This window comes from Heterodontus francisci, chromosome X, assembly GCF_036365525.1.
Source record: "Heterodontus francisci isolate sHetFra1 chromosome X, sHetFra1.hap1, whole genome shotgun sequence".
Taxonomy (NCBI): Eukaryota; Metazoa; Chordata; class Chondrichthyes; order Heterodontiformes; family Heterodontidae; genus Heterodontus; species Heterodontus francisci.
Genome location: NC_090421.1, coordinates 7,621,196 through 7,638,099, shown reverse-complemented (window position 1 = coordinate 7,638,099; position 16,904 = coordinate 7,621,196). Strand labels below are relative to the sequence as shown.

At 43.7% G+C, this 16,904-nt stretch overlaps 1 protein-coding gene across 3 annotated transcripts in view; it reads left to right on the top strand.

Moving 5' to 3' along the window:
- The first annotated feature begins 13,057 nt into the window (after positions 1-13,057).
- The window catches only part of eif4ba (eukaryotic translation initiation factor 4Ba), a 54,335-nt gene continuing 50,488 nt past the window's right edge, over positions 13,058-16,904 (top strand). For 2 of the 3 annotated variants that reach the window (XM_068024766.1, XM_068024763.1), the window contains exon 1: positions 13,059-13,474. In XM_068024766.1, the coding sequence (XP_067880867.1) occupies positions 13,462-13,474 (13 nt within the window). In that variant the 5' untranslated portion in view covers positions 13,059-13,461. Of the gene's footprint in view, positions 13,475-16,904 lie in introns of all 3 variants that reach the window. The other variant, XM_068024764.1, reaches the window with a different exon arrangement.

Below are 16,904 nucleotides of genomic sequence, written 5' to 3'. Positions count from 1 at the left end.
AAAAGTAATTTAGTTGTTGCTGCTCCTGCCAGTGACAGAATCCACCGCGATGCCCCCCAGGGTTGAACAGCCTATCGTCACTCATCAGGAATGGCTACGTGAGTGAGGTGTGGTAATGTAGCTGCATGAAATTCCTCTGCCTACTATTTTAACAAGGACTTGGGCAGGCTTACAATAAACAAATTAATGTCCTTGTTAAAATAGAAGATGGAAGAATTTCGCCCCAAAATGATGCTAATATCACAGTGTGCAATTTCAACTCATTGGCGCCTGAATCAGTTGATGGACCTGGAAAGGTCTAGGCTAAGGGTTGCGAAGGGAGACTAAAAGGATGCAATGGAAATCAGAGGGTGCATCGACTCGGGACTCAGAATAGGAGGTTGAGCAAGCAGTGTCCAGACACAAAATGCCACTGTCAGAGCCTGGAGCACTTGGAATGTGCATAATGTGGGGTGCAGCAGATAGAGGGAAGAGCTAGTTATTTTCTTGTGCCTAGTTGTGTCCTGTTTTGTACGAATTTGGCATGCTGACGAGTTTCAAGCTAAGCACGCAGTCACGGGAATTTGGAAAGTGACATGAGCAGTCGTTTCTTTTCCTAATTTTCACCTCCACCTGCTGGAGTTCAGTTCCATAGGTTTCAATCACCCTCCTGTACCTCACCCATTTGACAACTCGAATTCAGCTGTGGTGGGCATCACCTGCTATGCACACAAGCACTTTCCAGCAAGGGGCGCACTTTCCAAAAACAGGAACAGTGGCTGATTTTTCCCACCTCCAACCCCAGGGGAGCTGAGCACCCCCCACTAGTGCCTCAGTCAGCATCGTAAGCTTAGCACAGACTGGGGACCAAACCTGGGACCTTCTGGTCTGTAGGCCTCAGTACCATACTCAGAGGAGCATTTAAAGAAAGAAAGAAAGACTTGCATTTCTATAGCGCCTTTCACGACCTCAGGATGTCCCAAAAGTGCTTTACAACCAATAAAGTACTTTTTTGAAGTGTAGACAGGGCCTCGGTTTAACGTCTCATCAAAAGACGGCACATCTGACAGTGCAGCACCCCCTCAGTACTGCACTGAGTGTGTCAGCCTGGATTCTGTGCTCAAGTCTCTGGAGTGAGACTCGAACCCAATAAGCTACTCACCAGACAATTAAATTCACATCAGACTGACATGGAAGCTCATCATAGGAAAACAAATTTTCAGAAAAAAAGGTTAAACCTGTTCTTTTCCTGCCCTTTTCCCTGGCTCTGCTTAAAAGCTGTTCATCTCTAATAACTTCCAGTTCTGATGAAAGGTCACAGACCTGAAACGTTAACTCTGTTTTTCTCTCTCTACAGATGCTGCCCGACCTGCTGAGTATTTCCAGCACTTTCTGTTTTTTTAAAATTTTAAACTGATACTTTTGCTATTTATGTGAATCTACATTACGTCAACAGTTCCTCGTGTTACCTTCCATTTTGTGAATGTTGCACTGATGAAGATGAGGGGGTTTAGTGCTGGGGTACAGAGCACTTTCCACCTCAGGCCCCTAGTGTCAGCATCAAGCAGTTGCAAGTCAGATGCCGAGTCCAGCAACAGCCAGAGGATTGGGAATATTTTAGGATCCAGCAGCGGATGACGAAAAAGCTAATAAAGAGGGAGAAAGTTGATTATGAAAGTAAATTGGCAAGAAATATAAAAACAAATAGCAAGAGCTTCTACGGGTATATAAAAAGAGAGTAGCTAAAGTTAGCGTGGGACCCATAGAGGATGTGACTGGAGAATTGATAACAGGGAACAGGGAAATGGCAGATAATTTAAACCAATATTTTGCTTCGGTCTTCCTGGTGGAGAACACTATAAACATCCCACAGATATCAGATAAGCAAGGAGCTAATGGGAGGAAAGACCTTGTAATAGTTTTTAGCACGAGGGACAAATTATTTGACACACTAATGGGACTAAAGGTAGACAAGTGGCCAGAACCTGATGACCTGCATCCAAGGGTTTTAAAGGAAGTGGCTGCAGAGATAGTGGAGGCATTGGTCGAAATATTCCAGAACTCGCTGGATTCCAGGAGGGTCCCAGCGGATTGGAAAACCGCTAATGTGACATCCCTGTTCAAGAAGGATGGGAGACAAAAAAACAGGAAACTATAGGCCAGTCAGCCTAACATTGGTCGTTGGGAAAATGTTAGAGTCCATTATTAAGGAAGAAATAGCAGGACATTTAGAAAAGCTTAATGCAATCAAACAGAGTCAACATGGTTTTGTGAAAGGGAAATCATGTTTGACAAATTTGCTAGAGTTCTTTGAGGATATAACAAGCAGAGTTGATAAAGGGGAACTGGTAGATGTAATGTATTTAGATTTCCAGAAGGCATTCGATAAGGTGCCACATAAAAGATTATTGCACAAGATAGGGGCTCACGGTATTGGGGGTAATGTATTAGCATGGATTGAGGATTGGTTAACTCACAGAAGACAGAGAGTCGAGATTAATGGGTCTTTTTCAGTTTGGAAAGATGTAACTAGTGGAGTAGTGAATGTCTGGAATTCTCTACCCCAGAGAGTTGTGGAGGCTAGATCACTGAAAGTATTTAAAGAGGAGGTAGATAGATTATTGAAATATCAGGGAGTTGAGGGCTATGAGGAGCTGACACGAAAGAGGAGTTGAGGTCTGGGGCAGATCAGCCATGATCTTATTGAATGGCGGGGCAGGCTTGAGGGGCTGAATGGCCTACTCCTGCTCCTATTTCTTATGTTCTTATGTTCTTAGAAGCAGCTGTTTCTGCCTTTGAGAGGTATTAATGATTATTTTACCTACCAAAGCAGGGAGTTTGAGAACCAGCTGTCTATGGTTTAATTATTAAAGTGCAATAAAACCTTTTAATATTGCCTGTCAATACAAACACCAGAATCTATAAACTTGCAGACATGTCGATTGACAGCATCCTAGAAATTATCGCCCTGTTTATTTTAAATAGTTTGTTATACGGCCTTTGTTATACGGGCAAAAAAGAAATTAATCTGAACGCTCAGATGCTCACCATAATTTCCAGCCAAATATGAACTCCCCACAGGAGTAGTCCCTAATGACAAGGTGAATTTGAGTCCAATGCACCATCCTTTACTGCCACCTAGTGGAGATGCTTCATCTCAGCTCAGAAATCTCTGTCATTGTAGGATTGTTGAAAATGCTTGTCCCAAATTCCTCTGTAAACTATTAGAACCAAGGTACAGTATTAACACCTAAACAGCAGGGAGAGGAATTTGACATTCACACTAAAACCGGTGATCTGGTCGTTTATCTCATTGCTGATTGTGCGACCTTGCTGTCCACAAATTGGCTGCTGGATTTCCTAAGAGGACTGTGCAATGCTTTGGGAAGTCCTGAGGTCGTGAAAAGCGCTATAAAAAAGCAAGTCCTTTCTGTTCACCAAGGTCTAATGACTGCTCCACACCAACAGACAGAATTATTGTTCAAAAGCACACTTTAACAGAAAAAGGCTCCAGTTTCAACTCAAAGAAATACGACATCGCTCAGCGTTAGTCCAAACTTTCCCAGTTAACAATGTAGCAGCAAAGAAAAATGGAGGCTTTAGAACAAGCTATTACAGGAGCTGAATGTGCCTGAACACTCTACAAAAAACAGCGATAAAACAACATCTGGCCTTTCCCGCTTTAATTGGGTTAGAGGGGTTGAAATCAGCGGGGTTCCTAAATCACAAACAAGTACCCCCTGCTTCTGAGAATGAGTGGAGTTTGCTGCAGGGTGATGGAATTATCCTGCTGGCACTCAAGGATAGGAACGACTATATATACCAAAACCTCTCTCTGCTATGTGAACCAGTTTAAAATAAATGGGTTAATGTCTCAGTTATAATGCCAGAACAAGGAATTTTGTACCAGCACCTTCAGTGTTTGTTCCTCATCGGTAATTTACACCAGTCACTGTCTAGACACACACGTAAGGGTGAGATGAATTCGGATTGGGAGGAGGCTTTTGTGGAGCATAAACACCAGCAGAGACCAGCTGGGCCGAATGGCCTGTTTCTGTGCTGTACATTCTATAGAATAACCAGTTGGACAAAGTAGAGACAAAGAGAGAGTGCCTGGCATTCAGCAAGAAAGAGCTACACTATTAGTGGGTGGGAAGACCAATAGTGTAGGGCATAGGCCAAGTATTCATGGGCCTGATAGCCTTTTTTTCTGAAAAGGTTGGTATCACTGTGTGACATTTTGTAGATACAGGTCAATTGGCATTGATATATGTATTGGGGAAGGGCCAAAATAAGGGGAGAAAAATCAATTTAAAATAGAGTCAAATGCAGTATAAAAAATGCACATATTATGGGGAGAGGACCACACCAGTGACGTGCATTTGTAGGGTCCAATTAACGTAGAAAAGCATCTCAAGGTACTTCCCAGAGGCATAATCAAGAGGTGTTAGGAGGGGTGGTGGCTGTAAAAATGTGCTCAAAGAGGTGGGTTTTGAGGGGTCTCAAAGGAGAATAGTGAGGTGAAGAGACAGAGCGGTTTAGGAAGGGAATTCCAGAGTGTAAGGCTGAGACAGATGAAGGCACAGCCACGAATAGTGGAGTAAAGGAAGTGGAGATGCACAAAAAGGCAAGAGTTGTTATAACGGAGAGTTTGGCGGGGGAGTATCACAGAGGGGGGACGGGAACTGTTGGATAAATACCCACAGCACGTCAGCTGCAATAGAAGGAAGCAATCCTCTCCCCTTTCAACTTAAAGAAAGGGTCTGGAGTTTTTCTTAAGGGCCTTTCCAAACTCCCCAACTATGTGAAGCTTCTCACTAAATATTGGATAGCAGGAGCTCAAGGACAATGGAGTTCTCTGTTTCCAACAGATCCATTTCCTGGGTTAGTCTGAAGCATCGAACTTACTGGTGGGGGCCAAACTTACAGGTAAAATGCCCTTTTGTATGACAATGAAGTAAACTTTTTCGCCTTGCTGGTAAACAACAGGGGAAACATGTTCCGTTCTTATATCATCCTGAGGTGACGCCAAACAATCCTGTTTCAAACTGAATTTCAAATAGGCTCTCAACAGCCTGGCTAATGCATTCTGTGTAAAATACAAACTGCACTGACGTCTGTAATCATCCCTGGGATAATCGAGTCTGCAGCTGGAGTGAAATGGAAGGAAGCTATCTATCAGCAGAGCTCAGACATGTCTGTCTTTACCAACCATCCCCAGTATAATGTAATTATAACGCTTCCATGAAAAAAAACGAACAGGGTTAGTGATTTTTAACCGAGGCATGATTGAGTCACCTAAAGGCACAGTGGCTGTGACTCAGGTCATTGAGATTGCTGATCCAATATAAAGCTCCATGAATACCCCTTGCTTAAATATTGAATTGCAGCCCATATAGTGAGCAGCGATAATCACTGAAGCATTTCACAAGACGGTAAGATGAGTATAGATGAGAGAAGTTGATCCATCATGCAAAGAAAAACCCTCCAGCTTGTCCCATCACACCATCCAGTGACTCTAAGGTGGCACGTAATGAGAAATCAGGGGAGAGGATTTATGATTTCCACCTCATCGCTCCTGAGCTATCAGGTCAGCTCACTTGTGGAGTATAGAATGTGTCCCACAACTCATTGTTCCGATAACACCAGATGTTAATTCATTCAAATTAATACAGTCAATGTTAACTTCACTTTTACTTTTAAATAGTAACTAAGTTGACACTCAGATTGGAAAGCAGTCCTGGTGACACTGTGGTTAAACATTGTCTTTTGCTTATTTTCCTCCCTCTCCCGAAGGCGCTAATTCCTGACCAGGCTACTGTCCCACAGGGACATTCAACTCTCGAGTGCCTTTCCCAGGTTTAACTGAGCCCAAGCAGCAAGAACAACAACAACTTGCATTTCTATATAGCACCATTAACATAGAAAACATTCCAAGTTGCTTCACAGGAGCGTTATCAAAAACCTTCCAAACCACGCCAGATAAGGAGATATTAGGGCAGATGACCAAAAGTGTTTTAAAGGAGGAGATAGAAAGACAGAGAGGCAGAGAGATTTTGGGAGGGAATTCCAGAGCTTAGGGCCTTTGCAGCTTAAGGTACGGCCACCAATGGTGGAGTGATTCAAATCAGGGATGCTCAAGAGGCCTGAATTAGAGGAGCACAGAGATCTCGGAGGGTTGTGGGGCTGCAGGAAATTACAGATATAGGGAGGGGGCGAGACCATGGAGGGATTTGAAAACAAGGATGAGATCTTTAAAATTGAGGCATTACCAGACTGGAAGCCAACATAGGTCAGCGAGGACAGGGGTGATGGGTGAACGGATCTTGGTGAGAGTGAGGATATGGGCAGCTGAGTTGTGGCAGAGTATTCAGCAAGGACAGCATCGCTGCCAAGGCTGATCCTCTTCTTGAACTCAATCAGCAATCAGGAGGCCTGGCTCCCTAGTAGCCCAGGGTTACTGAAATCAACTGCACCATCCTGCCTCAGATAAGCTAACTCAGAAGGGTTTGAGAATCAAGCTTGGCAGCCACCTAGCCTGCATAGCTCAGTACTGTACCACTTGTGTCACTGGGAATTAGGCCCAAATGGAGCAATTAATGAATGTCATGAGCTGCCAAAGTTATCTTCAAGAGTTTGTGTTTAAGCTTGGCTCATTTGGTAGCATTCTCGCATCTGAATCAGAAGGTTTGCGGTTTGTAGTCCCACTATGGACTTGTGAACATAATCGAGGTTGACACTTCAGTGCAGTACTGAGGGAGCGCTGCACTGTTGGAGGTGCTATCTTTCAGATGAGATGTTAAACTGTCTGCCTGCTTAAAAAAATCCGATCGCACTATTTTGAAGAAGAGCAGGAAGTTCTCCAGATGTTCTGGCCAATATTTATCCCTCAACCAACACCATACAGACTGGATTAACTGGTCATTTATCACATTGCTGTTTGTGGGATCTTGTTTTGCACAAATTGGCTGAAGCCTTTGCCTACAATGACAACACTGGCTACACCCCAAAAGCAACTCTCCGGCTGTGAAGCGTTTTGTGGCATTCAAGGGAATAAACAGAAGTGCCAGTACAGCTGGAGCAGCTCCGAGGAATTGCTCGACCAATCGATTTTTATGGCATTCCCCTGTCTGCTATTTTGACTGAGGGGGTTAATCCCTCCAAGATAAAGAGGTTCATGCTTCTGTTAAAATAGCAGACAGAGGAATGTCACACATTTTGCCAAATCTTCCTAGAAAAATAACTGTGTGTTAACAACATACACGGTTGTTAATGTGAAAACTGGTCAGCGAGTTCAGGGGATTGAGACACACCATGAGTTCTGAATCTCCAGAACCTACTGGTCGATTTATGCTGCTCCATCACTTGCTTTGCACAAATGGCATCTTGCCCTTCGCCTCGCCGTCATTTTTAAGAAATTGCTGCATTTGCACATTAATTGCCCATTAAAATTGACACAAAAGTTAAGTCTGGTAATTGCGAGCACAAGTACCCTATTAAATGTCATGATAATTGTCAATGCAATTTCAATCAATCCCTTTAACCCAGAAATGGAACACTTTAAACTGTTCAATCTCATTCCTGCAGGTGGTAAATTTTTGAAGACTTTAATTTTTGAAAAATGTTTTGCTTTCTTTTCCTTCCTGTGTCTCTCTTAATCCAATCTTTTTCTCCTCACTTTATTTCTCTTTCTGTACCTGATTTCACTCTAATTCATCCTCCTATTGTCGTCCCCTGTTTCTTTCTCAATCCTGAAATCTCATTGGTTAAGGAGATGGACAGTTAGTCCCATTGTTCACTAAGGTTCCAGATGCCCTCACCGTTCCCTTTATCAGCTTGTACTTCCAGCATGTTACGCAGCAAATTATATCCAAGCTGAAGGGTGCAGGAAAATGTCTAACCAATGGGGCATGCCGCAAGAGGCCCCACTTCAGCAAGATTCGGGCCATTGTGTGTTGTTTGTACACTAATCTCATCAACAGCCACTTCAAACCTATAAAGGTTTAGAAAGACATCAGCGACAAATCTGGAATTTGAAACAAGGGACACAGCCACATCAAATATTATTTGGAAGAACACATTCCCCTCCCCCACAGTTGCACTGATAGAATAGTCACTGTTATGGCGATGAACACAGCGGCCATTTTGTGCGCTGCATGGATCTATAAACAGAATTGAATGACCAGTTAATCTTGTTTCCTTGATTGATGACCAGAATACGTGGAAAACTACCCTGCTCTTCTTTCAAACATGTTGCGGGATCCATCTGAAGCAGCAGGACAGACAGGCAGGATCTCGGTTTAATTATTTTTTTTTGTGAAGTATGGCGCCTCTGACAATGAGGCAATGCACTCGATGCTACACTATTAAGAAATATGGAAGAGTTGGAATTAAAGAGGTACAAGTGCCAGGCTGGCAAAATGGCAGAACACTTTCAAATGGGCCAACTCCTGCTTCTATGTTTCTGTGAGGTTATCTGTGTTAGGTGGAGCCAATTTAAAAGAGCTTATGGAAAGAAGTTGTTTATTACAGGGTACTAAATATTGGAAACCCTTTGCCAAGACAGATGTTCAAAATGCAGTCAGATGCTCAGCTGAGAGAGTTAGGTTACTGAGCGAAGGCCGGCTCCTATTGGTGCCAAGACCACCACTTTGCAGTTTGAGATGTATCCAAAGACACCACATGAGGGCGCTAAGTTAAAGCAAAAGTTCCAGTCTCCAAAAGCTTCCACTTAGTACACAGGCCGTGGACAGATTTGGTACAGAGGCATTTAAAGAATACTCCTCTGTCAGTTTGGGGCCTTCATTTATTGTTATCATTTCAAATTACAAGGTGAATGTTGTCCACTTCCAGAGAGCAGACATTTACTGTGATTAAGGGATCAGCTACGGCATAAAATTATGACATTGTGCTGTCTGCTGCCTCACTTTTTATAACCCATGAATTTTGCAGGAGAAATGTAATCCTTAGTACAATGAGAACAGGTGTAGCCAGTATACTTGCACAAAATGTTCCCCCTCGATGCTGCCTGATCTCTGTGACTAGAGCCATAACAACAGTAAGATCATTTACCATGTTTGTTTTTTCACTAATTTTTTTGAGATGGGGGGTTCCATTCACTCTGCTGTCTGATCATGTTGCTGTGTTTGACTCTCAGAGTGCAGAATACTCTGTAGAGCAACAGACTGTGTATCTGATCCCCAGATTGAATATCTAGGAGGCAAAGTTAATCAGAAAATGATCAGACAAATCAGAATAAATTCAGGTAAATCTGAACAGTATCAATTAGAAACACTTACAGATTTCCAGACTGCTAATTTTTTTGTCAGTTCTTAACATAGATCCAACAAAATATCAAGAACAACAGGCTGGGGCTCCTTCCTCGAGAAAAAAGGCTGAGGGGTGACCTGATAGAAGTTTTTAAGAAGGTTTTTGATGGGGTAGGTGTAGAGAAGAAGTTTCCACTTGTGGGGGATTCCAAAACTAGGGGGCATAAATATAAGATAGTCAAGCTCCACTCCAGAATTTGAGCACGTAATCTAGGCTGACAGTCCAGTGCAGTATTGAGAGAGTGCTGTACTGTCAGTGATGCCATTTTTCCAATAAAATGACTGCCCTCTCAGTTGGATGGGAAAAACCCAATGGCACTATTTCGATGAAAAGCGGGAAAGTTCTCCTCGCTGTACTGGACAATATTTAGTCCCCAACCAACCTCACTAAAACAGATTATCTGCTGCAGTTCATTTCGTAGATGGTACATACTGCAGCCACCGTACAGCAGTGACAGAGGGGTAGATCATGAGTCCAGTGGCAGGGGCACTGATGAAGTGAGCTGCTTTTCTACCTTAAAGGTGCTTCATAAATGCAAGTTGTTGTAGAAAAATATCATTGGAAGAAAGTGATCATCCTCTGACCCCTCCTGCTCCCCTAATTTACTTGTGGATCTGCAGGAAAGGAGGACACAAACTTAGAATAAGTTTTAAAAAATGAATGGTCAGGATGTGGGTGGTGGTGGCATGGCTGGTATTTATTGCCCATCTCGCGTTGCCCTGATAAAGTGTTGGTGATGGGCCTTCTGCTTGAACTGGTACTCTTTGCAGCAGTTTGGCGCAACTTAGTGGTTTGCTAGGCCGCTTCAGAGGACAGTTAAAATTCAACCACTTTGGTGTGTAACTGGAGCCACATATAGGCCCAGACCAGATAAGGATGGCTGATGTAGTCGATCTACTGGTAGCAACTCATTACAGTGGAGGAAGGGCTTTTAAGGTTCTGTGTGCAAGTAATTGCTGTTAGGGGAGATGGCGACATACACTGTAAGATCTTGAATTAGCACCCCCTCCTTAACCACAGTACAGTGTGAAGGGTGACTTGTCTAGCTATTCATTTTAGCGGGTGAACAGTGTATTGGCTCCCGGGGTACTTAAGGAAGGAAAGGGAAAATGGCCGGTGTGTTAGCTTGCCTGCCCTCGCCAGGGTCTTGAACTTTTTCTTGCACTGCTCTGCATTTCTAGGGGGTGACAGCAGTGGCATTGAGAGCTGCTGTCACTTCCTTCCATGTGCCGCAAAACACTTTTCTGAGATTTCCTCCCATGGAGGAAGTCTTTCCTTCCTTGGCTGCATTTTATCCATGAGTGTCTTATTAAAACTTCTCTGCCTCCTTCCAATGTCCTGCTCCCTTCTCTGGGTACTTCTGTTTGACCTTCTATTTGAAAACATTCTTCAAAAGTGCCACAAAATCTCACGTGACCCATCTGTTGTAGCTCCCAGACAGTCAACAGTGTAAAGTCTTCTGTGTACATGTAAATTTCAATGTGGAAAAATGTGAGGTGATGTAATTTCACCTAAAAATGTTTAAAACAATTTGCCAGGCAGTGTAGAGAACACTGGGAACAGTTGGATGCCAAGATGGAGAGTTAGAGAATGAGAGGAATGAGCTTCATTGGGTGTTTTCTCATTATCCTTTCAATTCATAAGACCATTTCGCTTTCTAGGTCACATAGCTCATCTGCATCAAGGGGCACCGTCAGTGTTGCTGCCTTTTGCCAAGATTAAAATTGGACTTTGGTAGATTCTTGACTGCAGGAGTTTTAATGCACACCAGATGTTGTAAAATGCAATCAAGCCCAGAAACTTCAAATCTGCAGCAAGAACTAACTGAGCGAAGTAGCATGTCAGGAGATCGAAAGTAACTTTATTACTTCCCAGGCAACGATAGAAAGCCAATATTGTACCAGGACCACAAACGTAAGTGAACTGTGCAATCCAAAACCAGATAGGTGGCAACATTGGAAGCTGGTACACAGTCTTATGTAGGACTATGTGGCGTGGGATATAAACATAAGAATATAAGAAATAGGAGCAGAAGTAGGCCATATGGCTCCTCGAGCCTGCTCCGCCATTCAATAAGATCACAGCTGATCTTCTGCCTCAGTTCATTTTTCTGCCCTATATCCCTTGATTCCCTTTGTGTTCAAAAGTCTATTTCTGTCAGTCTTGAATATACTCAATGAGGAATTTGGAATTCCAAAGTTTCTCAATTCTCTGAATGAAGAAATTTCTGTTCATCTCAGTCGTAAATGGCTGACCCCTTATTCCGAGACTATGACCTCTAGATCCTCCAGCCAGGGGAAACATCCTCCCACCAACTATGCTGCCAAGCCCTCTTAGAATTTTATACGTTTCAGTCAGATAACCTCCCATTCTTCTAAACTCCAGAGAATATAGGTCCATTCTACTTAATCTCTCCTCTTGGTCATGGATAGGATATGGGGTCGGAAGCTTAGCTCAGAGTCAAATAGGACGGCAAAGTTGCCAACAGTTGGGCAATGAAGCATCCCAGCCTCAGACAGTGGCTAAGGTGGGGGATGGAACCAGTGGCTACAGAAGAGTCTGCAGCAGGGATAGGGTTGCCAGCTTTGGTTGGACGTATTCCTAGATGTCTCATGACATGAACTCCAACTGCCCCGTGCCCACACACCTGTCATTGGTCGCTGAACATGACCACACTTGTGGTGCCCTGCCTTCCCACGCCAATTGGAAAACAGATAAACTCTTTATTACTCAATCAGGTGTTTCTTAACTGTAAGTCAAACAACCTTTTTCCCATGTCTGATAGCTTTAGAACTAATAAACAAAAGTTTTCATTTTTTTTTAAACTCAATTTTTTATTGCCTGTATGATTTTTCTCCTTGGTTGTTCAGAGAATCTTTGGAGATTAATCTTTAATTCCTGGAGACTTCAGGGCAATCCAAGGAACTGGAGGAGGCCATTCAGCCCCTTGAGCCTGTTCTCCATTCAATGAGACCTTGGCTGATTTGTATGCTAACTCCATCCACCCATCACGGCTTCATATCTCTTAATGCCCTTGTCTGGCAAAAATCTAATGATCTCAGATTTTAAATTATTAATTGAGCTAGCACCTACTGTTTTTTGTGGGAGGGTTCCACACTTCTCGCACCCATTACATGAAGAAGTGATTCCTTCTCCCCTGAATGGCCTGGCTCTGATTTTAAGGTATATAAAAACAAGAAATGCTGGAACCACTCAGCAGGTCTGGCAGCATCTGTGAAAAGAGAAGCAGAGTTAACGTTTCGGGTCAGTGACCCTTCTTCTGAGGGAGATTTTCTGTGTGTGCTAGGTGTACTGGAATCGTAAAAGTGTTTATAAAGAACAGGTTTACAACCTCTGTGAAAAGAAGAAGGGTCACTGACCCGAAACGTTAACTCTGCTTCTCTTTTCACAGATGCTGCCAGACCTGCTGAGTGATTCCAGCATTTCTTGTTTTTATTTCAGATTTCCAGCATCCGCAGTATTTTGCTTTTATTCTGATTTTAAGGTTATGTCCCCTTGTCCTAGACTCCCCCACCAGAGGAAAAAAGGGGGCCAAAGACGAAGGCTTCATTCTTCCTCATGTTTAATTGGGGGAAATTTCCACTCACCAGCACTAGATGTCGGTCAAGCAGTTTGACAACACAGAGACAGTGGAAAGATTGAGAGTTGGTGGTGAGGTTGAGCTGGGCGTTGCTGCCAAGGGGTAGCATGTAGATAAGAAGTAGGAGGGTACATTGGCAGTTGGGGACTGTAGCAAAAGGGAAAGTTGGCTTTAATTTATAGCTCTGTAGATTGAAAGATTATTTTTCATCAGATGCAAACTGACTGACACAAATGTAAGCAAAGGAACTTTCTGTCGGCGATGGGAAGCTGAAAACAAAAACAGAAAAAGCTGGAAATACTGACTAATTTCTGTTTCTCTACAGATGATCAGCGGAGTGTTTCTAGTTTTTCCAGATTCACAAGTGTCATTAATTCTAATCTTATCTTAAAATGGTCATTTAACATGTTTTTTCGAAAACAAAAAAATGACCGCCTGCGCTTTATTTAAATGAAACAATAGTGAACCACAACATTTACCTTATAACTGCCAAGAAGTTTGGGCGTCACGTGACTCTCACATCCGGGTTCTGTCACTGGTCATTCTCCAACATGGCGTCTTCAGGTGAGCAGACGCGAGTGTTGCGCGGGGTTGCGGACAATACATTAAATGCGTCCAACTTGTGGCTTCTTGCCTCTCCCCAACGTTCAGCCGCGTTGGAAAGGAGGGGGCGAACGGATGCCGCGCTGAATGGCAAGAGGCCCGCGGTGTGGGAAGAAAGTGGGTGACGACCGCCGAATGCGTTGCAATACGTTGTGGTGCGTGTGTGCGAGAGAAAGCGGTAACCCGGGGCTTCGGCCTCTGCTGTACTGCAGGCCTGCTGAATCTTGGCCGCCTCGGCGCAGCGCGCATGCGCGAGTTGGGGCTGGGCCATGCAATCAACTTCAGCTTTTCAAAAATGTTTCCATCCGCTGGGCCGGTATTTTGCCTTACTGTCACGTTGTGCAGCGTGTGCTGTAACTTCTGCGAATTATAGCAGCGTTATTGCAATAAAATAGCCGTGTATTTAAGTAAAACGGGAATATGGTCCATTTGTACATTCTGTGGAGCTAGCAACTTAAATCATACTGTGTGGTTTACAAACCTGAAAGATAATTTTACGATTAACTCCATGTAAGTTTTCTTTTCCATGTTCATAGCCACCATCTTGACTGCCATCTTGCGTGGCTTCTCTATTCCCGTTGCCTTCATCACAGACAAGGCAACCTTTGGTCATGATACCTCCAGCTACTGATCTGCTCAATCACACTCTTGGCTCCAACTATGATCTCATCCCCAGTAAAACCCTTATTCTGTTTTGCCTTGGTTGTTCCCCTGGTATCTCTTTTCCCCCCATCTTCACTCCCCTTCGTCTGAGGGCTGCAGACTTGATTGGGCTTAGGTTAAATTATGTTAACAGGTTGTCTTGTATTGCCCTGAGTGTAGAAAACTGAGGGGTGATTTGATCAAGGTATTTAAAACGATTCAGTAAGGTAGGTACAGATCAATTATTTCCTTTGATGAAATATAAGTGGACATGATCTTAAACTTGGAGAGGCCATTGAGGAGGGAAATCAGCAAGCACTTTTTCCACACATGATACGGGAAATCTGAAATTCTCTCCTGAACGGATTTGGTTGCTGGGACAAGTGGAGCTTTCAAGATTGAAATAGATTTTTATTGGGTGAGGGTATCATGGGATATGTAACTAAGGCAGATAAATGGAGTTGAGGTACAGATCAGCTGTGATCTAATGAAATGGTGGGGTAGGTTTGAGGGGCTGAGTAGCCTACTGTCCCTAAGTCTGTGGCATGCAACCGGTTTAGCCATTTATTGCCAGCTCTGGCAGGAACACATCAAACACAGTTGGGCTCTGCTCTCCTCAAAATTGCTCACTACTCCAGGATCCTCTGCAAACACCTCTCCATTGTCCAGCTGAGTGAGACTACCTATTCGTGCTTCCACTGTCACTCCACTGTTTAAGAAGGGTAAGAGATAAAGTGGGAAATTAAAAGCTTTTTCGTCTCAGTTGTGTGGAAGTTACCAAAATATGTTATTGGGAGCAGAGCAACTGAACATTTGGAAAAATATGAGCTGATCCGACAGCATGAACTTGTAACGCACACACCATGTCGAATGAACCTAGTTGTATTTTTTGAGGAGGTAACTAACATGGTAGATAAGGGAGTGTCTGTGGATGTTATTTATATAGACAGAAACCATTTGATAAAGTTCCTCATAAGAGACTCTACAAAAATAAGTGTCCATGGAATTGGAGGCAGCACATTGGCTTGGATAGGGAATTGAGTAGGAGTTAAGGAGACAAGAGAGTAGGGATAAAAGCAAAATACTGCGGATGCTGGAAATCTGAAACAAAAACAAGAAATACTGGAATCACTCAGCGGGTCTGGCAGCATCTGTGGAAAGAGAAGCAGAGTTAACGTTTCGGGTCAGTGACCCTTCTTTGGAACTGAGAGAGTAGGGATAATGGGTATATACTCAAATTGGCAGGATCTGATTAGTGGTGTCCCCCAGGAATCTGTACTGGGACGGCAGCTTTTCACTATGTTAACAAATTGGGTGAAAGAGTGGTTGATTGGCATCCTTCCATCTACGAAAGATGATGGGCGTGCAGCAACAATCCATTTAGGTGGGGTGTCTTCTCTTGGTGCACCTTTGCTGATGGCTGTGAAGGTCAATCCTTGAGAGGCAGGTTCTGCTACAAGTGCTGCATGTGAAACTGCCAAGTGACAGTTGTTGTTGTTTTTGACCTTGGTGCCTGTTGCCAAGCTGCTGTCGCAACTAGTCGTCCTGGTAGTGCACGCCAGTCCACAGGATGTGTCGCTATTTCCCTCTTTCGCCAGCTCGTGACTCCCAGCTGCGATAGTCGACATTTAGGGCCTTCACGTCACGCTTGCAAGCATCCTTGAAGTGGAGCTTTGGGTGCCTCACTGGTCATCTGGCCCCAGCTACCTCACCATACAGAAGGTCCTTGGGCATGCGACCGTCTTCCATCCTGCGGATGTGTCCAATCCACCGAAGCCACCTCTGTTTGATCAGTGCCAACACACTTGGAAGCTCTGCCTTTGAGAGGACTACCACATTTGTGATTTTGTTCTGCCAGGATATATTCATAATATGCCGCAGACAGCAAAGATGGAAATTGTTGAGCTTCTTTCCCTGGTAGCTGTAAGTCACCCATGTTTCATAGCCGTACAGCAAGTTGCTGAGAACATAGGCCTTATAAACCATGAACTGGTCTTCTGGGTCACATTGGTGTTATCTCATGCGGTTTCACTAGTCAGCCAAAGGTGGTAGCTGCTTTTCCTATACGTGTATCGAGCTCTGCATCGAGGGACAGATTGTCTTTTCCTGTGGACTCAAGGTAGCAGAATTTGTGAACCACAAATGAAAGAACAGAGAGCTGTATATCTAAGTTTTCTGATGACACCAGATTAGGTGGCACAGTACATAGTGTAGATGGAAGCAAAAAGTTGCAAAGGGACATTGGTAAAGTGAGCGAGCAAAACTGTGGAAGATGGAGTTCAATATGGGGAAGTGTGAGGTTATCCACTTTGGATCATAGTATTTTCTAAATGGTGAAGCTAAGAACAATGGAGGAGCAGAGAGATTTGAGTCAATGTACAGAAATCACAGTGGACAGATGCAGAAGGAGAATTCAGGTGAATAGATTGTTGGCTTTTATCTCAAGGGGTGGAAGTTGTGTTAAAGCTGTACAGAGCTCTGGTTAGACCCCCCACCCCCCCAATCTGGAACACTGCACTCAGTTCTGGACACCACACCTCAGTAAGGATATATTGGCCTTTGGGTGCAGTGCACATTCAACTCTGAATGATACTGGGGATAAGCACAGGTTGAATGGACTAAGCTTCTATTCCATTGAGCAGAGAAGATTAAGGGTGATCTAATTGAGGTCTTTATGATTAAAGGACTTGATCGGTTAGAGAGAAACTATTTCCTCTAGTGGAAGAATCCAAAACAAAGGGGTATGACC